The sequence below is a fragment of the Helianthus annuus genome, chromosome 14 (genome assembly GCF_002127325.2).
Source record: "Helianthus annuus cultivar XRQ/B chromosome 14, HanXRQr2.0-SUNRISE, whole genome shotgun sequence".
Taxonomy (NCBI): domain Eukaryota; kingdom Viridiplantae; phylum Streptophyta; class Magnoliopsida; order Asterales; family Asteraceae; genus Helianthus; species Helianthus annuus.
In genome coordinates, this window is record NC_035446.2 from 52990218 (window position 1) to 53011735 (window position 21518).

The 21518-nt window shown below is 38.7% G+C and overlaps 2 protein-coding genes across 5 annotated transcripts; one reads left to right on the forward strand and one right to left on the reverse strand.

The window, feature by feature from the left end:
• The first annotated feature begins 14525 nt into the window (after window positions 1–14525).
• Window positions 14526–15952, forward strand: LOC118486479 (serine carboxypeptidase-like 10). The gene is made up of 5 exons (XM_035982957.1): window positions 14526–14659; window positions 14798–14943; window positions 15004–15008; window positions 15586–15708; window positions 15803–15952. The coding sequence occupies exons 1-5, from the start codon at window positions 14526–14528 to the stop codon at window positions 15950–15952; spliced, it is 558 nt and encodes a 185-aa protein (XP_035838850.1).
• A 3553-nt stretch (window positions 15953–19505) lies between these two features.
• On the reverse strand, window positions 19506–21506 carry LOC110908360. Of its 4 annotated transcripts, XM_022153293.2 has the most exons (6): window positions 21124–21499; window positions 20844–20924; window positions 20678–20755; window positions 20457–20522; window positions 19977–20372; window positions 19506–19898 (listed from the first exon to the last, which is right to left on the reverse strand). In XM_022153293.2, the coding sequence occupies exons 1-6, from the start codon at window positions 21223–21225 to the stop codon at window positions 19758–19760; spliced, it is 864 nt and encodes a 287-aa protein (XP_022008985.1). In that variant the 5' UTR covers window positions 21226–21499; the 3' UTR covers window positions 19506–19757. The 4 variants fall into 4 exon arrangements, with proteins under 4 accessions (XP_022008985.1, XP_022008983.1, XP_035839096.1 ...); XM_022153291.2 differs by having other exon boundaries at window positions 19506–20372; window positions 21124–21505; XM_035983203.1 differs by lacking the exon at window positions 20457–20522.
• Between the last annotated feature and the right edge of the window lie 12 nt (window positions 21507–21518).

Here is a 21518-nt window from a genome sequence, read left to right on the forward strand (position 1 = left end):
TTAATTACCTGAAATACATGTAAGTTGGAAAAATCAACAAAAAAATTGTTGAGCAAGTTCATGTGTAGTGAGTAAGTAAAAACCTTTGTAAGTATAAAATCCTGGTATGTAGCAAATAAGGAAAAAGAGATCACCAATGGTTTGCAAGGCCATTGATATGTGTGAAGTGCAAGTAGGAAGGCTCAAACCTAGCAGACTTATGCGATGGGTACAAAGTCACCCCAAGGTCCGTTATGCTGGGCCTGGGGCTGGGCTCGCTACACCCAGATAGATCTACCGCTCCTGCCCCTCGGTCCTACCCTGAGGATTAATGACCTCAAGTTTCTGCCTACCCAATTCACATGATCTAAATAATAACCCTCCTTACGCTAACCATACCATATAAGAAATATTCGTAAACATAGTAACATGTATTTCACCCCCGCAGTTTAGGAAACTGAAAACAGTAAAGAGAAAAGGGGGACATGAACTCACAGTGGTGCGTCTCTACCAAGTATGTCTCCAAGTCAAGCAGCTGTGCAACGACCTACATGTACTAACTCTATTAGACGGACGGCCGTGCCTTAGCTTTATGGTTTAAGTTTTGGGAAATAGTTAGACAACTATTTCGTGTTTACATTCTGTGCATACTTGGTAATTATTTTCCTTCCCAAGGATGGGGAATTTAATACATGTGTGTTCGAAATATATTATTAAGTCTCACTTATAATATATCTTATTTCTAACTCCAAAATATAAATATTTTTCTCAAAAATATTATATTTTTATATCACATAATTTTCCCAAAATAATACTTTAACAAAAATACGCGTTCATAAATATTTCCGTAAAATGCGTAAGTTTCGTTTTAACGATCGAGTGGTAATAATAATTACCGGTGTAACTTATATATTTATCGTGAAAGCGTTCGTATTATTTTGGATCCGTTAACGTTCGATAATATTATTTTTACCCTAAAAATAATATTTATACACTTCACAAAATAATTGACAAGTGACGTTGTGAAAAATATATTTACTAAATATATATTTATCACGTTTAATTTTGTGAAATCCCACCTCCGATGTTTTGTAAATAAAGTCGTGGCGAAACTTATATTTTGAAAACATGTCGAAAAGTATTTCTAACACTTATAGTGAAAATAATTCTAAGTGTTAGGTTTTTGGAAAAATTTCGCCAGAGTTTCCTCTGTAACTGGAGGTGGCCACGCTTTCAAGCGTATCATTTTCTCTTATAAATCAAATCAACCATTTTCTTACTCAATCAAAACAATATTCAACACAACAAACTAGTTAATAAATATGTAAATCGCATAAATCACATGAACTTGTAGTTTTCTAAAATTATGAAGTAAATCCCATTACTTTTAGCGGATCTTTATATAAATCAATCCGATTTCGTAAAAACCTTGCTTTTAAAGAAATCCCGTCTTTACATCTTCTCGTCATCTTTTACAAAAATTGTTATTTTGTCGAAACTTTGTGCTACACAAGTGTTTACACACTTGTGTGTTCTGAAAATCATTCTTGTTAGTGTAAGATCCGTCTTTAGAAAACATGGTTTCTTTGATACTTGGTTCTTTGAAAATACCACTTGTAGATCCGTAGATCTACTAGTTTTAAACACTATTTCATAAGCAAAATCGTTTTTACACAAGTTCATGATTTGTGTGTGATAGAGTTTCATCCTTTAACCCTTGTTACTTCTAAAACAACCTTATGTCATGATCCATGATCATGACCAACCCGGGTTAAATGATGATTCGAGCTACCACAACATAGATCGGGTCCAAATAATCACACAAATCAAATACTACAAGATTTATACAACAAACAAGCTTTTAACCATCACTTTTAGTGTTTTTAGTAGACTTACATGTTTCAACTTGCAAGATTACGAGTTTTAACCGTGACATATCCTTTTAACCACTTCAAAATAGTTCGAGAGGGTGATTTAAGCAACTTACTACTAGCTCGAGGCTAGGGAAGAATCTAGACGTAAAATGAGAGGATAAAAGCAAGAGAGTGAGGTCCTTCGCCTTCCGATTGCACCAAGCCTCCTTACACGTGATCCTTAATGTTTGTATGAACTTGGACTGTGATGAAGGAAATCGAAAATATGATGGATGTAGAGGGGGGTGTTCGGCCGAAGCCTTTGAGAGAGAGAGAGGGAGTTGTTTTGTGATGTTAGTGAGATGTAAATGATCTTGTGTAATCCCTTGTTCTTATAGACAAAATTAAAGTTCATTATCCCATGGATTTTATGCCTTCTAGATATCAAACAAAGGATTAAAATAATGTTTTGGAGGACAAGGTATGTCCCCCTTCTTGGGGCCGGTTAGTTAGGGGGGGGTAGTTTGGTTAATTTTCAACTATTAGTTAGATAATAGTTAGGTTAGTTTAGTTAAGTTAGGTATTAACCCGGTTAGTTGTGTGTTGAGCTTTATGGCGGGTGTTAGGGTATTCAGGGACCCTAACTGGCTCAGAAAAAGACAAATAGTGTTATTAACAATATTTTCATGTTCCGGGTATAGTCCGGTTCTTCGGTTGGATAGTAATCCGTTAACGCGCTTAACAAAGCTTTTAAGTGTCGTTAATACCATTTTTAGTGACACAGCTTATTCCTAACACTTTGGAAAGTGTCTAGTAATATTTTTCTCATGTTTTGGCACTTTATTAGTTAGCTAAAAGCTGGATTGTTTATTAAAGTGCTGAGTTTTGTGCATAGTGTACGTTTTAGGCACATCCAGTCATTGTAACTTATTCCTAGAGACGCAGTTCTACAATCCTTGTATCCCTACACTCTCTATTAGTGTAGCAACTATCTCTGGCTCATACAGGCCTTAGAGGCTATACCTGCCTGGTGCTAGTTATGACAGCACGTTCAATAGGTTATCCGTTCATTGTGCTACTGTGCTTTTGGTGCATCAAGGTTGTCACTAGGGTGTTGTAAGCAAAACATGGAATAAGAGCAAGTAAAGTAGGATGCAAGTATGTATCAGCATTCAAGTAGCAGTCTATCCATAAATTCAAGTAAGCACAGTAATTAAACAGTAATCAATTATTAATTAAGTCGTACGGATACCTGCTTTGGTGAGGGTTGTCACATTCTCCCCCCGTTAGAAAAATTTCGTCCTCGAAATTTGTACTACCTTAACTCCTTATGGTCACGTCACGCATGTATATATATATAATTAACATCGAGGTAGATAGTTATCAAACCGCATCAAAGCTTACTCACACTTGGTGGTTCCAAGAATATTTAACAATCCGCACCCTAGGGTTAAGAAGGTGGGTGCTCTTAGCAGTTGATGTTAGAAGTACAAAACGTACTTTACGTATAGCCTAGCGCATTCCAGCTAGCAGGGGTCCACAAGAGAGGAGTTTTCAACCAATAATATCCTCAAATGACCGATCGCAGTCTCCCAGCGAGTCTTCGCGAAACATAGCACCCTCTAAAAGAATTCAGAAATTATCAACTCAAATGATATGGTAAAGTGATCTGTCAACTCCCAAGTAGACGAGTGGCAAGGTTCAGTGTGTTTGAACCTTTTGAACTGTGAGGATACACCGAATGAATACAGACGAACCTGGTGTATCCTTGCTTTTATTTGTAGTTGCATCAGGAATATGTAAATGACAAGTCAACAAAAGTTTATGTATTTTGCGTGGAACGGTTGGCCATGATTAGCAAAAGCTACAAGTTTGTGATGACACCACAAGGTATCGTAATGACAAGATTCGAAATAGTGGTGACTGAACAAAATCACCGAGTTTGAAACCAGATGAAAGTGTACCAAAACAAGCCGGAAGACGAAACTAAGTACAGCAAGGCGTTTGATTGATAACGAGGGAATCGTTAGGGGGGGTACCCATGATATAAAATGAATTTATGTACTTTTTGACCCAGCACGCAAGTGTGTGTCGAGAGTGATTTAGTTGTGATAAAGAAGACGGATTTAGGGCAAGTTGTCAAATAATCAATTAAATCCGTGTACGAAGTGAGTAGTCAGATAAGCGCAAGCTTCAGTTCTGTGAAAGTATCACTGTAAGGTGTAGAAATCTATCAATGATTTAGTGGAGTCATAGATCAAATAAGTCTACTACGATCCGAAACAAAAGAATCTGTGCCAAAGTATTAGAATATGATGCTCTCAATGCATCATATAGCGTCTCAATTTAAACATGTGAACTGGATAAGTTCGAGCAGTTGAACCTAGTTTCAACGTAACCAAACAATAAACGTACATATTAACAAAGAAATCTTGACATGATAGCAAACATGTAACTTGAAAGAAGGTAGTTTCAACAAGTGTGTTGACTTGATATCAGAAGAGTCAACAACGACAAACATGTAGGTCATTCGAATCACAACTAGTAATTAGATTTGACAACGTAATATTTGAACATTCATGAAGCGTTTATTCGAAATGAAACCACATGCGTAGCAAATGGTGCATGGGTTATGAAGTGATGCATTCTTACTAGAACGAAGAAGTGACCAAATATATGAAGCAAACGTGCATTCGCTCTCAGCGAAGGGAAAACAACGCGATGCAACCACTTGAGGGGAGCAGAAATGCAAATTTCTACTTGTTAGATGTGAAGGTGAAGACTTCAACGGAAGAAAATTTAAGTACTTTCGGGTTTGTTAACTGCAATGACAAGTTGGTCAAATTAATGATGTTTGATTGAGTTAACAGATATGGTTCCTAGATGTAAGGCTTCTAGTCTTTCTGGATTCCGTACCTCGTGTGGATCTGGTTTATACATTGTGTAGGAAGCAGTATTTTGTTTATGTTTAAGCACGATCATTGTCCCATAATTTCATCCTGGTATATTCTCTGACGATGTTCGATTGTCGATCAGTCGTGTAGTAGTAGTTGGGTTCCCATAGTCAGTTGTATAAGAGGTCCGCTAATTTTTAGCAAGAGTCACTGATTTTGGTGGGTTATCTTGTTCGGTTCCTGGTAGTTGATGCTTACTTGAAACTCATCATCCTTCTTTTTTGACGAGCAGATATGGGGTTTTCCCAACAGGGGATTTTTGGTCTGTTATCTTCCTTCTCCATCAACTTCTGAAGCTTCACTGTCAATCCTTGCGTTTCCGGAGATATAAGTCGTTAAGGGGGTATTGACTGCCGGTGCAACGCCGGGAATTTATCTGATATGAACAGGATTAGCCGTGGGAGAGAACATTATGGCAAATCCTCGGGGGAAACCTTAGGGCATTTGTTGTACTAAGGAGATCTTCGTGCTTAGTTCTTCGGCTCCTCCCGTCCCCTACATGAGCCAGAAACAACTTATTCTTTCCACAACCTCCTTCATGCCTTCATGCAATTTGTAGTTTGTAGAGGCGTATCTTTCCTCATGAGTCATGATTGCTCTGTCGTTCGAATCCGAGACGCGGGTAACAATTCTCCGCTTGGTTGCTCGATCGCGGGTTCATCCTAGTTACTATGTCGAGGTCGCTTATTAACTAGCCTCATTAATAGAGGGTCGTCTAACTTACTCTTTACTAATCTAAAAAGATTCCTAAATTCATGTGATGAGGGGCTAGGGTCGGCATTGTTATCAAATAGCGTGAATGCAGAATTTTGGGTTGATAAAGAACGTACCAGTGACCATATCTGGATCCTGGCAGGCTTTACTAGCTCCGGTGTTGGATGCTTCTTCGTGGTCTTGGTTAATCTCCCTTGGGCAATCCTTTCCAAGGTGCCCCATACCACCGCAGTTACAATCTTCCTTTCCTCTTTTCGTCTCCTGCCAACACGTTTCCCTGTCGTGTCCCCTTTTACCACAGTTGTCACACTTCCTATTACCGCACTTCCCGTTATGATGGCGCTGGCATACTTCACACTTAGGTAGATTACCCAGGTACATCTTTCCCTTTTTGGCCCTTTTCTTTTCATTTGCCTGATCACCTCCCTGAAATTTACCAAGCTTTCTTTTGTTCCTTCCAGATGTCTCCACTGGTGTTTCCTTCTTCTCGTCCGGGATCGAAAGTTTCACCAGCCTAAGTGCTTCCTTAGTGAGCTCCAGTCCTATCACATGGGCAATCACGGGGGATGGTGGCGTTGATACCATCATCAAGCTCAAGGCATGAGGTGTCAGTTCCCAAATAGATTGCTCCATCCTCTTCAACTCGGGTTCCACTAGGTACGGAACGACTCGCGACAAATCGTAAAGCCTTTACACGTGATTCACCACATCTGGACCTTCTTCTGTAGCTCCCAAAACTCTAGTTCCAACCCTTGGATATCCTTCTCAGAACAGTACTCCTTCCGCATTATTTCTTTCAGCTCGCTCCACGACATCGCATATGCTACAGCCTCGCCTAATTCTTGAACCTTACGGTCCCACCATAATAGAGCTCCATCTTGTAGCAATCCGGAAACGTACGGGACTTGCTGCTCTGGCGTGCAACCACTCATTCGCACAACGGCATCCACATTCTCAGCCCATTTTACAAATGCTATGTCACCTCCCGTGCCACCGAAATTCAGAGGGTTGCATTCTAGGAAATGCTGGTAGGTACAACCTGTATCCAAGAATTCACCATCACAAAAAGGTATTAGCAAGGCACTTTGGGGACTTTCCAAACATGTCGTAATGTGTCTTAGGTGACTTAAACATTACTGTTAGGTAGGTTTCTCCCTGAGGCACCTTCGCCATGTTTGTAGCGAAGAACCTCGTGCCGAGCTCTGACTCGAGAGGCGTGCGCTAACCATTCTACCTCAGTCGGTCAGGTGATTTCTTGATGCGACATCTTCTAGGAAGAAGTTCGTGTTAGTTAGGTCTCTTCTATCCAGGGAACGTAAATAGTCGTTTGGAACACATGTATCACACATGTTTAAGTCATTATATTACACATCACGCAATTCATCAAGCAAGTAATTGGGATCATGTTTACCGAAAGTATATCAAACAAACACGTGTTTCTCAGTCATAGCACATTCCCATTATATTGGTATCACGTCTTACGATTAGGTTTTCATTATACGGGTAAGCACATTGCATCAAAATCATAACGTTCGTACGTAATTTGAGGGTTTCGTTTAATAAAAGTATAGCAAGTAAACATGTAGTATCAAAATTTTAGTACGCGCATAAGCGTTACTGATCGCATTTAGCAATGACATGGCGACTGAGCTTTCGTTGATTATTGGCCATAATGTTTTAGCACATGCTTTATGACAATTGGTTTCCATCGTTTTTTGTCTACAACTTCATCGTCTTACAAAAGGTATCACATTCCAGGGTCACTGGGTCTCCCTACCCTTGCCCAACAAGTATATCAGCATATCTAAATTGCGTAGTCAGACGTGGTCCTCACAAATCTCCACAATCTTGGGGTCTCTACCCAATCGTAACGCAATCTGCGTTATCCAGATATCAATATTTCTGGTAACTAAGGTGGGGGAAGAAAGAAAAGTAACTATCGATATGCTTGAATTCCTCCGCGACTTGTATGTTCCTCGAAGTGGTCAACTGATTTGCTACTTAATGGTAAAGGAACGAGTATCGAAATCCTGAGGATGGTGGAATATCAGAGGTCAAGAGCATAAAAGGGATCCTGATGTACGTGGCGGATTAAGGCATGCTGGTGTAGGACGTGGTGTTTTTTTTTCTTAACGTTTTCAGACAATATGATGTCTTGTGATGTAGACCCTTAACTCATGTTTTTAGTTATGTAATGTTTTGCATTTGAAGTTGCCCTTCGAGGTGTCAGCTCAAGCTTCAACGTTCCGCGACTCATATCCTTAACTTGCAGTTGATGTTGCAGGAGCAACTTATCCTGTGTGTGTTTTTCATAATGTGAGAAATGGTAAGGGTTCATAGTTAGCATAGTGCGTTTGTAGGCACCATCCAATTGGCTTATCGAGCATTGTAGTGGTGAATGTAGCAAGTGGTGCGGCCTGGAGCATCTCTACTAGGCGCGGGTACGTCCTGGCGGAGAGTGTTAGGCACGATGGCGCAACGGGCGTCGTTCTTCACAAGGAAAAACGAACCTTTCCACAAATGAGGGGGGGTGTTGCCTGATGCAGATAGATATAAGGGGTGCAACGTCTGGCAGACTGAAAAGAAACAGGATCATGATCAAGTATAGGTGTAGGTTCAGCAGGCGCAATATCAAGTCGTCTCAATGGTGTAGTAGCTGGCTCAAGTACAGGCTCCGGTCAAGTAGCGGTGTGGTGAGTATCAGTGGTGAGTGTGGGAAACAAAGGTGCATCCATAGGAACTGGAACAGGGGCTGAAACCGGAGTCACAAGGGAGTGTCACAGGAAACTCCAAAGGTGGGTAACTATTGTCATCGTCTATCCACCCACTTCGGGTGTGCGCGTATCGAGAATCAACTTGGGCCGCAAGAAGCGCATGATTGAACTGTACAGGCACAGGGTCAGGAAAAGGGGCAATAACAGGATTAGCAGGAATATCAGCAATGTGAGGGGCATCAACATGAGCATCAACAGCATGCTCATCCTCCAATAGTGGAGCAACAATAGGATGGTCATCGATAGGTACATCATCAATCAAAGGATCAACATCGGGTACATCAGCATGAATAGAGTCATGCTCGAATACGGGGTCTGGAGCAGCTACTGGCTCGGGGGCTACGGCATCTAAAATCGAATGCATGGTCAACGGGGTCAACTGGGCCAACTGGGTCAACCGGGTCCTCCATAGGCTGATCCAGTGGTATAAACTCGATCTCCTGATCTGGGTCGAATCCTGGGGGAAAGACAGGATCGGAATTCTCCTCAACATCGTGATCGAGAGCAAAGCTAGGAGCAAGGGCAACAGAGGATGCTCTATCAGGATCTGATTCGTGAGAAAAGTGCTGCACACTCTGAGTGTGTGAAGGTGCGGCGGCCACAGACTCGAAGGAGTCCAGGACCGGTGAGTGAGCAGGTAACTCCTCTGCGGGAGCATCTGTGAGCAACAAAAGATCTCCAGCGGCTAGAAGGGCCTCGCCCTGAACATCATCCTCTAGGGGCTCGTCATCAAACGGATCGACTTCGCCATCGGCGTCAGCGTCGAGAAGCATATCGTAGGCAAGATAAACGGCCAAAGGTATGGGAGCAGGGGTTTCTACAATCGGTAGGTCCCCAATAAGAGGGCCATCAGCGAGGAGTAGAAGATCACTGACAGCAATGAGGGCCTCGCCCTCCATGTCATCCTTGAGTGGGTCCTCGACGTCGTCGTCAGTACCTACGTCCAGGGGCATATCAACAATAGGGTAAGCGACACGAGGTATAGGGGCAGGGATCACCGCGGCGAATCCCCAGCGATAGGGCTATCAGCGGGCTCATCCGCGACATCGGGCAGTGCAAATGGCTGGAAGTCGTCATTGTCCGTGTTGGTAGTATCTGAAGTGTGTACCTCACTTTCTGTCATAATCTCATCGTCCGACACGATTGCTAAAGGATCCGAGGTGTCCGTCACTTCAGTATCTGAAGAGGATGCCATGCCGTCTTGTAACACAAACCCACACATGCACAAATAATAAATCACATAATCAAATAAACACATTAGTCACCAGTTAAGCAATCAAATAGTTCTCCTAGTCCCACTAGCCAAATTCCTCCCAGTCTCTAAGACTGCTCTATCATCTACCTCGACCTCTTAGATCGAGCCTCGGCCTCCAAGACCGAGCCTCAGCCTCCAAGACTGAGCCTACTCTTCCTAGTCTCACTAGCCATCTACCTCGATCTCTTAGATCGAGCCTCGGTCTCCAAGACCGAGCCTCAGCCTCCAAGACTGAGCCTACTCTTCCTAGTCTTACTAGCCATCTACCTCGATCTCTTAGATCGAGCCTCGGTCTCCAAGACCGAGCCTCAGCCTCCAAGACTGAGCCTAAAAATAATATATAAAATGTGCTCAACATTTGTTTGTAAAAACGTTTTGGATCTGGACTTAAATGGTATGCAGTAAAAATGTTTTCGTGAGAGCCCTAGTGATCATAGTCTAGACTCGAGAAGGAATCCTAGTTCGCTATGATCAGAGCTCTGATACCAAGCTGTCACACCCTGGCTTTGCGGAAGCGTGGTTAATTTGGTGTGACTTCTTAATACCATAGCTTAATCATAACAAAGCTATATGAAAATAAAACCATACAAGATCATCCATTGATTTAAATTTCAAAATAAAAGTACGACAACATTGTTTTTAAAGTACCGACACATGCAACTGAGATTTCATCCTATTAATATAATGCAATGTTCAGAACTCATAACCACAAACGTAAAGCAAAAGTAGTTTAAGAGCGGTGGCTCGTCCAGGCAAGAACCACGACCCCTAAACTTGGATGACCTTATTTCTTTTACGCAGCGTGAAAAGGTATCATACCATGCCAGATCCTTAATTACCTGAAATACATGTAAGTTGGAAAAATCAACAAAAAAATTGTTGAGCAAGTTCATGTGTAGTGAGTAAGTAAAAACCTTTGTAAGTATAAAATCCTGGTATGTAGCAAATAAGGAAAAAGAGATCACCAATGGTTTGCAAGGCCATTGATATGTGTGAAGTGCAAGTAGGAAGGCTCAAACCTAGCAGCCTTATGCGATGGGTACAAAGTCACCCCGAGGTCCGTTATGCTGGGCCTGGGGCTGGGCTCGCTACACCCAGATAGATCTACCGCTCCTGCCCCTCGGTCCTACCCTAAGGATTAATGACCTCAAGTTTCTGCCTACCCAATTCACATGATCTAAATAATAACCCTCCTTACGCTAACCATACCATATAAGAAATATTCGTAAACATAGTAACATGTATTTCACCCCCGCAGTTTAGGAAACTGAAAACAGGTAAGCGAAAAGGGGGACATGAACTCACAGTGGTGCGTCTCTACCAAGTATGTCTCCAAGTCAAGCAGCTGTGCAACGACCTACATGTACCAACTCTATTAGACGGACGGCCGTGCCTTAGCTTTATGGTTTAAGTTTTGGGAAATAGTTAGACAACTATTTCGTGTTTACATTCTGTGCATACTTGGTAATTATTTTCCTTCCCAAGGATGGGGAATTTAATACATGTGTGTTCGAAATATATTATTAAGTCTCACTTATAATATATCTTATTTCTAACTTCAAAATATAAATATTTTTCTCAAAAATATTATATTTTTATATCACATAATTTTCCCAAAATAATACTTTAACAAAAATACACGTTCATAAATATTTCCGTAAAATGCGTAAGTTACGTTTTAACGATCGAGTGGTAATAATAATTACCGGTGTAACTTATATATTTATCGTGAAAGCGTTCGTATTATTTTGGATCCGTTAACGTTCGATAATATTATTTTTACCCTAAAAATAATATTTATACACTTCACAAAATAATTGACAAGTGACGTTGTGAAAAATATATTTACTAAATATATATTTATCACGTTTAATTTTGTGAAATCCCACCTCCGATATTTTGTAAATAAAGTTGTGGCGAAACTTATATTTTGAAAACATGTCGAAAAGTATTTCTAACACTTATAGTGAAAATAATTCTAAGTGTTAGGTTTTTGGAAAAATTTCGCCAGAGTTTCCTCTGTAACTGGAGGTGGCCACGCTTTCAAGCGTATCATTTTCTTTTATAAATCATATCAACCATTTTCTTACTCAATCAAAACAATATTCAACACAACAAACTAGTTAATAAATATGTAAATCTAGGGATGGGATTGGTACAGTACCTGTACCTATACCCGTACCAGTACCGAAAATACCGGTACCGAATTTGAACAAAACTAGGTACCAAATACCGTACCAAATATATAGGTACGGTACGGGTACGAGTACGGGTACTGGTACGGGTATTTTCGGTACAGTACCCGCTTGGTACCATTTTGTTTTTATTTACTTTTTGAGCACTTGTACGAGTACTAAATATGTAAAATTGACATGAGTACCAATATAGTACGAGTACCAAATAGGTAAAATTGGTACGAGTACCAATACGATACGGGTACCATATAGGTAAAATCAATACGAGTACACTATAAATACCATAATATGAAATAAAACATAATACAAAAAAACTTTTAAAGGTATACATAGAATTCGGTACCAGTACCCGTTTTTACCCGTACCAGTACTCGTACCAATACCGAAAGTACCGAATACCAAAATCAATAAAACTGGGTACCGATACATGTACCAAATACCTTAAATCGGTACGGGTACAGGTACGGGTAAGGTACGAGTACGGGTATTTGGGAAAAAAAGCCCATCCCTATGTAAATCGCATAAATCACATGAACTTGTAGTTTTCTAAAATAATGAAGTAAATCCCATTACTTTTAGCGGATCTTTATATAAATCAATCCGATTTCGTAAAAACCTTGCGTTTAAAGAAATCCCGTCTTTACATCTTCTCGTCATCTTCTACAAAAATTGTTATTTTGTCGAAACTTTGTGCTACACAAGTGTTTACACACTTGTGTGTTCTGAAAATCATTCTTGTTAGTGTAAGATCCGTCTTTAGAAAACATGGTTTCTTTGATACTTGGTTCTTTGAAAATACCACTTGTAGATCCGTAGATCTACTAGTTTTAAACACTATTTCATAAGCAAAATCGTTTTTACACAAGTTCATTATTTGTGTGTGATAGAGTTTCATCATTTAACCCTTGTTACTTCTAAAACAACCTTATGTCATGATCCATGATCATGACCAACCCGGGTTAAATGATGATTCGAGCTACCACAACATAGATCGGGTCCAAATAATCACACAAATCAAATACTACAAGATTTATACAACAAACAAGTTTTTAACCATCACTTTTAGTGTTTTTAGTAGACTTTCATGTTTTAACTTGCAAGATTACGAGTTTTAACCGTGACATATCCTTTTAACCACTTCAAAATAGTTCGAGAGGGTGATTTAAGCAACTTACTACTAGCTCGAGGCTAGGGAAGAATCTAGACGTAAAATGAGAGGAGAAAAGCAAGAGAGTGAGGTCCTTCGCCTTCCGATTGCACCAAGCCTCCTTACACGTGATCCTTAATGTTTGTATGAACTTGGATTGTGATGAAGGAAATCGAAAATATGATGGATGTAGAGGGGGGTGTTCGGCCGAAGCCTTTGAGAGAGAGAGAGGGAGTTGTTTTGTGATGTTAGTGAGATGTAAATGATCTTGTGTAATCCCTTGTTCTTACAGACAAAATTAAAGTTCATTATCCCATGGATTTTATGCCTTCTAGATATCAAACAAAGGATTAAAATAATGTTTTGGAGGACAAAGTATGTCCCCCTTCTTAGGGCCGGTTAGTTAGGGGGGGGGGGTAGTTTGGTTAATTTTCAACTATTAGTTAGATAATAGTTAGGTTAGTTTAGTTAAGTTAGGTATTAACCCGGTTAGTTGTGTGTTGAGCTTTATGGCGGGTGTTAGGGTATTCAGGGACCCTAACTGGCTCAGAAAAAGACAAATAGTGTTATTAACAATATTTTCATGTTCCGGGTATAGTCCGGTTGTTCGGTTGGATAGTAATCCGTTAACGCGCCTAACAAAGCTTTAAAGTGTCGTTAATACCATTTTTAGTGACACAGCTTATTCCTAACACTTTGGAAAGTGTCTAGTAATATTTTTCTCATGTTTTGGCACTTTATTAGTTAGCTAAAAGCTGGATTGTTTATTAAAGTGCTGAGTTTTGTGCATAGTGTATGTTTTAGGCACATCTAGTCATTGTAACTTATTCCTAGAGACGCAGTTCTACAATCCTTGTATCCCTACACTCTCTATTAGTGTAGCAACTATCTCTGGCTCATACAGGCCTTAGAGGCTATACCTGCCTGGTGCTAGTTATGACAGACGTTCAATAGGTTATCCGTTCATTGTGCTACTGTGCTTTTGGTGCATCATGGTTGTCACTAGGGTGCTGTAAGCAAAACATGGAATGACAGCAAGTAAAGTAGGATGCAAGTATGTATCAGCATTCAAGTAGCAGTCTATCCATAAATTCAAGTAAGCACAGTAATTAAGCAGTAATCAATTATTAATTAAGTTGTACGGATACCTGCTTTGGTGAGGGTTGTCACATAAATGATATAATTGTTTGAAAATTCCTAACTCCGATGTTGATTTATAACGTAATCATCAAATTTTGAGCTCGAAATGTTTATGTTAAAGTTAGTTATACTTAAATAATTAACCTGTTTGACTCATAATCAAGACTTTTGTCAAGATATTAAGATTTTACTAATAGGATTATACTGAGTTCTTAGTGACAATGGTGCAGATACATCCCGACATTATCGGTCATTGCCAATGATTAAAAAAGTTATCGATTCTATGGCCTATGCAAAGCTGGTAAGTCTTATCTTGGGGCTTACCCCTAAATATGCTAAAGTAGTGTCTTTATAGTGGTCAACTTGGTTACTGCTAAATACCTTCATTCCCAAAATCGTGGAAAGGTGCTTATTCAAGACCAGAATGCTATACAGTGGCTGCTGTTGCCGAAATTGTGAGGCAAGTAAATTATAATTTTGATTTCCATATATCAGAGTATCTATTACTCAAAACATGCATTTCTTTAATTTTGTTATACCGTATAGTTATGGCCAAAGAAGGGGAATTAATGTGCTTCAAGGCTCCATCCTCATAATCTTTTCTCATGCTTCAACCTCAACTTCAGCAAATTCAGAAGGAAGAGTGGAGTATCTTCCAGGCTTCTAAGGATCCCTCCCTTTTTATGTTGAAACTGGGTACTCTTTTTTATTCATATATTTGTCGTTTATGTTAGATATATGAGCAACTGTGTAGATATTAATAATTGGATACATGATATTATGTAGTTACGTGGGTGTGGATGAGAAGGAAGATGTGCAACTCTTTTACTACTTCATTCAGTTAGAGTCAGATCCTGACCATGATGCTCTCATGCTTTGGATTACCGGTCGTCCTGGTTGTTCTACCATCTCCGGCCTGCTATATGAGATTGGTATGCTTTTGTTTTGTGTCTCTGTATTTGTTGCTTGAATATTTGAATTCATTTGAATAGTGCAGGTTTCATGTTTATGTTTTATGTTATTTGGATTACCATATTATATATTGTACATGTAAAAAAACGTATGTTTCCATTTGAGCAGTCTCCCTGTCTCCTAGAATTACTATATTACTACTGTAGCTCTGCTATGAGTGAGATTTTACAGTGTATGTTTATTTGTTTGTTTGAACAATATAGGTCTAATTCAATTTGAGGCTAGGTTCTATAATGGAAGTTTTCCCACCTTGATTTCGACACCCTATTCATGGACAAAGGTTTTTTCTTCTATGATTGTTTAATTAATTATTTGTATTTATGTGTTCGTCTCATGGTATGGTGGTCCGGACCAGAGTTTGGATGTGACCGTGCAAATCAAAGCCTATAGTTATGTATATGTATTATAACAATGAACCATCTTTATCATTTTTAATGTTTTAATATAACTAATGATCTTGAAAAAAGGTTCCACCGGTCAAACCCAGACTGTTAAACCATGAAGCTTAACAGTTAGTGGTTTGACCTAGAACTTTTGTCAAAACCGGCAAACCAGTAATTTTTGTGATTGATGATCTGGGAGTTTTAATGATATGCATGTAGATGGCAAGCATAATTTTCCTAGATCTTCCTGTTGGTACTGGTTTTTCTTATGCAAGAACCACACGGGCGTCGCATTCCACGGACATTCAACTTTGTGACCAAGCATATGAATTTATGAGAAAGGTACAGGAAACGATATGAGTACCATTATTATGATATTCAAATGTCTCCCTTTTTTTGCAAGTTTAATGATTAGAATTTGGAATTGTTTGTGCAGTGGTTTAAAAGTCACCCGAAGTTCACCTCTAATCCATTCTATGTAGGAGGAGATTCCAATTCTGGAAACCCGGTCCCAATAATCACACAACTAATATTAGACGGTAACACTTTTCTCCGTAAACATATCATGGCTGACTATATCGTGTGAATTTATGACATGGCATGAACCTAACACGAAATCTGCGGGTTTGGGTTGACACATGGATGCATTCAGATAAACAAGTCGGGTTCAGGTTAAGCGGGCAGGTTCACATGTTGGCCTGTTTATATTTGAATGACGTAACTTAAAAATAGTATTATATCACTTTTATAATATAAGCAAGCATAGTTGTTTTATATACGTTTCTAAGTATGATAAGTTTATAATTTCAAAATCTGAATAAAAAAATCGGGTTAAACGGGTCATGTTGTGTTCGGGTTCACATGTCTGAAGCAAATTTAAGGAGTGTGTCAAATTAATAAATTTTTTGACCAGTTACTCTATAAGAGATAAAACTTATTTATTATAAATTAATAAAGGGTCATTCTATTTTCACACCCCTATCTCCTTATTTTCACATCCGTAGGTGTATACGGGTAGTATAACATTATACGGCCCGTATAAAATGTTGTTGCACAGAAATAGATGCAATGGAATGGCTTTTATTGTTTTACATGTATACGGGTCGTATAACATTATACGAGCCGTATACAATTTATACGAGCAATATAATGTTATCAAATGTATACGAGCCGTATAACATTATACGAGCAATATAATATTATACGACCAAATGTATACGGGCCCTATAACATTATACGAGCATTATATACGACCACCCTAAAAGCTTATCTCACATGGTTTATACGGGCGGTATAAGGTTATACGGCCCATATAGATACGAGCTGTTATACGACCAAATGTATACGGGCCCTATAACATTATACGAGCATTATATACGACCACCCTAAAAGCTTATCTCCCATGGTGTATACGGGTAGTATAAGGTTATACAACCCGTATAGAATAAAATGAACTGACAAATTATACGGCCCGTATAGACTGCTTTGTCAGTTCATTTATTCTATACGGGCCGTATAACCTTATATGGCCCGTATACACCATGTGAGAATAAGCTTTTACCATTTGTGATTATTAGGACTCATAAAGGGTCTGCTAGAAAGTGGTCATAATCTTGATGTTGCGGACCTTAAAGTGCAAATATAATTTGTTGAGGTTTTCTTGGAACTCACAAAAAAGTTTTAAGTGGTGTGCAAAATTATCATTTTGTCTTTGGGTCGGCTTTATCGATGTTAATGTTAAAAAGTGTCGGCCAATAAGAGTTAAACAATATCAATTGTTGCACTTTTATAGACATACATATAGTGACAACTTTATGGCTTTGTTGAGTCTAATTTTAGCATGGCTTTGTTTATTCCATGAAAGATTTTGAGTGTTGGTTTCATAGAGTATATTAAAAGTTTGGTTAAATTTGCAGCTAAGTGTTAGGAGCGTGAAGAATCTATGACTCAAAGAGATACTGGTAGATTTCCAAGAGATATAAAATGGGAGAAACGTCGTAGTATGCATAATGGTTAAGGTTCAAGGGGATGAATTTTGCGGTTTAGTTTGGCTGCAAATGTGTAGGGTTAATGTGTTATGTTTTGTACGATAGGTGTCATCAGTGTTGTGTTGTGTTGGATATTATGGTTCGGGATTGGTTCTTAGCGACTTGCTAAGAACTGGTCTGGTGGTGGTGTTGAATAGAAGTTCATTTTGGCTGACCAAAAAAGTTAATGTGTGTTTTTACATCTAAGTTCATTGAAAGACAACATTAATCTTTCTTTTTCTATTTCTAGTTTCTTTGTTACTCACCTCCGTCTTTGTAAGATTCAGTCATCAAACATGTTTTTAAAATGTGAAAGGTATTTTTTTTAAAAGAGAAATCTGTTGGTTTATTTGTTATTTAAAACGATTGTATTTAGGTTTCGGTTTATTCTTTTAAAACGATTAAACATGTTTGTTATTTAAAGATGTTCCCTTTCTTTATAATTCATTTTTAATAAACCTTAAAAAATGTGTATCCATTCGTCGTTTAATAAAATCTGGTATGTAAATTTTCTAAAAACCACCCATTTTTTTACACGGGGTTACATGGGTCTTAGCATGAAGAGATATCAGGCTATAAATCATACAAAAAAAAATACATTTATAGATATAGATTTTTTTTTAACACAACCCATAACCCGTGAAGCTCACGAGTATATAACCTATTACATATATATAAGTATAGAAAAAAAAAGACTTCCTCGCTTCACCCTTCCCCCTTGATTTAGTTTATTCACTGGACAAAAAAAATATCGGTACAGGTATCAGTGCTATCGGAAAATTTAACGACATTCGTTTTTAAATCAATTATAAATCCTTTCAAGTCTATCACAATTTTTTCTTTTTGAATCCTCTTTCGATTGCTATACTGAGTGCCGGTACCGTACGGATACCATGACAAAACGAACTGATACTGACCGTATTCCTACCGTATAGCGCGAGGAATTTACTAGTTTGCTTAAATGTAGAATGTCATACACTAGCCTACCAAGTATAATAGAGCTCATGTATTAAGTCGGTAGGCAAGCACTGTGAAGCTGCTTTCGTCCGCAAGTCACCACATAGTGGACATATGCAAGTTGATTTTGAGTTTTTTTAATCTATGTTTAAAATGATGAGATTGTCGGAGTTGAAGGTCCATTGTGAAAACTATCAAATTTTATTTGGTCAAGTTCAATATCATCGTCATTGTAAAATATTGTGTTTCCTATATTTATAAATCACACACTTTAATTTCAGATAATAGTAACCAAATTTTAAAAGCATTTTAATTAAGTTACCCATATTGTTTTGTCACAATTAGATAACTAAACGTTCAAATCAAGCCATATCCTTTTTTCAATGTGTCAGGAAAAAAATAAAGCATAAGATGTTAGGATCCAATTATTTTAATATATGAAATTGTACTATTTATTAAAAATAACACACTTTATTTACATTAAAAATTTAAAAAAAAAAAGTTAAAATCCACATCATCACTCGACGTTAGCATCAAATGAAAGATAACAAAGAAACAAAAATCCACATCACCATTTTTACCTATGAAATTGATGAAAAAAAATCCTTAATTTTAATAAAAATGAATGTTAAGTGACACGATTGGAACACTTTTGAAACTTGAGTGATTTAATTGAAACACTTTTAAAACTTGATTACTATTTTATTCTACGAAGTTACCCCGAATTGATTAATATAGCAAATGTATAGATGAGTTGTTTCAAAATTTAGAAAACCAACAGTAGTAAAAACAATCACCACTAAATTATACAAGACAACTGAGTGTTCAATTCAACCACAATATGGTTAACCTCCTCTGTTCAATTCGAACACAACGTGATATTGGCTCAAAACTGAACGGGACCAAATCCTTCCGTGCAACCGCTAAAACACCAATGTAAGTGTTGTGCTCCCGCCGCATCACGGGGACACCCCACTAGTTTAAGATAAAGGAGCAGCAGATTCCAAGGACTACCATAATTAATACATTGGTACGTATAGTTGTTTTATTTGGTATGAAAGTTCAACCAGAAAAAACCTTAACGTCTAGATAACACAAATTTGGAGGCCTAATGTTTCGCATGAGAGCGTCTGACGACCAAAGTGCTGGGTGGCATTTGGAAAGTAATTTGAACTCGGTATCACTTATTAGTAAACTTGGAACATGATGGCTTAAAAACCACTGGTCGGGACTACCGACTTTTGGTATGAATAGGTAAAAAGCCAACAATCAAAATGACTAACTCACTCTTGTGTTACAGTCACCCTCGAGAGAGAAAATACGTCTACCAGCAAACCCTGAAACCCAAAGGTGACCGAACTACTAGCACTTGTAAATGAAAACAATATGTACAGGTACAGGCGTTGTTTAATGCATCCGCAGTTGACGGCAATTGAAGTGGTTCTTTAGTCGGGTGAGCTGCTTTCTCCTCTTCCGGGCTTCAGAGGCTGCAGCCGTATCAGCTGATCTTTTACCTGGAACTTGGTGGGTTTCTGCTCCTCCTACAACCTGTTTTTCTTTATTAGGATGATGATGTTTTAGGAAAGTACAAGTGTCATGTTCTATAAGTGGCTCTTCACAACTCACAGAATCTGTTGGCTGCAGACCACCGCCGCCGCCTCCATGGGTCTCTGTGCTCTTTTCAGGCTCAGAAGACTCTTTTGGTTTGTCATTTAAATTAAAAGAATGAGGGTGGTGGTTTTGTTTATGTTGTTGAGGTAGAGTAAGAAGCCAAGGGTAGGGGAGCAAATAGAGTGGAGTCCCGGAGGAGTCGCACGATGAAGAACGAGATGGGAAAACGATCCCAGCCGACGTTGGCCATACAAATGGCAAGAAAGATGGTTGCTTGTAAATGATGAAAGGAGAATTTGTGGATGATGTGGAAGACTCCTCTCGGGTTTCTTCATTCTTAGGCATCTGTGCTTTCAAGCACTCGTTCTTCGTCTTCAGAGAATCGTACTGTTTCAAAGCCGTGTCCTTGTCCTAATAATTAAAGCCGTGAATTCAGTTAGGTAGGTCCTCTAATAACAATGATCTTTTAAGAAAAGAGGGATGGTTGGTACAAACCCTTTTTAAATTCTCATTCTCCCAAGCTAAATCTACAGCCTTTCTTGTTAGCTCCTCAAAAACAGCCTATATATATATATATATATATATGGCGAAGGAAAACAAGTCAGCTAAATCTAATCGTTTTGTTCTTTTAAGCAGTTAAGATTTCTGCATTGTTTGGTTTCTTGTTTTAGCATACCAATTAATTCACATTGCATAAGAAAGAAAGAAATAAATACCTGTCTCCTACGGATTGTCTGTCTAGCTGACTCTCGGTTTGCTAGCACCCTGCGTATTTTACGTGCTTCTATTTCAGCCTGCCTCAACAAAACTTCACAATTAGAATCAAATATAAAGAAGCAAGCATGATGTGTGTGTGTATATATATATATATATCTGCCATACCTCTGTCAAGTTTTGTCTAGATCTCCTCCCATTCAGTCTAAGTTTAGTGCTCTGTTCATCTTTCACACCTGATTTCTCCTCCTGAACAAAAACAAACAACCAAACAAACAAAGATGATCCTTTAGGGATGTTTCTTATCTAGCAATAGGATTGGTCAAAAGGATCCACATAATTAATTAAGACTCTCAGATTCTTTGCATAAATAATAATGTCAGCGTGTTTGCACACAAGGTAGATTTTAGCACCAAAATAATAGTATTTGAAAGATTAAGATCCAAACCTCGTAAGAATAATTATTATTAGCATCGTCCTTACAACGAGCTAATCCGGCCAAAGCCTCCGCCGCTTCCAACTCGATCTTCACCATCCCTTCATCTCCCATAATTTTGGCTGGCTACTAAGTTTCAACAGAGAGTTAATAATAATAATAGACATATAGGAAGTCAGTCAGGCGGCATATGTAGAGAAGGGGGCACGTGTCCTGCCATGCGGTCGAGGTATTAGGAGCCGCCACGTACGAGTGAGATACAGGCCACGTTAGGAGAGGTGGTAGGCTATTGGGCGACGCCCCACGTGGGTCCAACACAAACCGCCTCTCCCTCTCTCTCTTCCCCGGTTTTTTAAGCCAATTGTATGTATGTAATCTACCATATCTTCTCTTTTCTTCTCTTCTGC

Bases quoted from the DNA above. Each gene is read 5' to 3' on its own strand.
- LOC118486479 (XM_035982957.1), top strand. From the start codon at position 14,526: ATGCATTTCTTTAATTTTGTTATACCGTATAGTTATGGCCAAAGAAGG. The intron at 14,660-14,797 runs GTATCTTCCAGG...GATATTATGTAG, and splicing joins AATTCAGAAGGAAGAGTGGA to TTACGTGGGTGTGGATGAGA. The intron at 15,709-15,802 runs GTACAGGAAACG...TTGTTTGTGCAG, and splicing joins CATATGAATTTATGAGAAAG to TGGTTTAAAAGTCACCCGAA.
- LOC110908360 (XM_022153291.2), bottom strand. From the start codon at position 21,225: ATGGGAGATGAAGGGATGGTGAAGATCGAGTTGGAAGCGGCGGAGGCT. The intron at 20,925-21,123 runs GTTTGGATCTTA...GTTTTTGTTCAG, and splicing joins ATAATAATTATTCTTACGAG to GAGGAGAAATCAGGTGTGAA. The intron at 20,756-20,843 runs GTATGGCAGATA...TTGTTGAGGCAG, and splicing joins CTAGACAAAACTTGACAGAG to GCTGAAATAGAAGCACGTAA.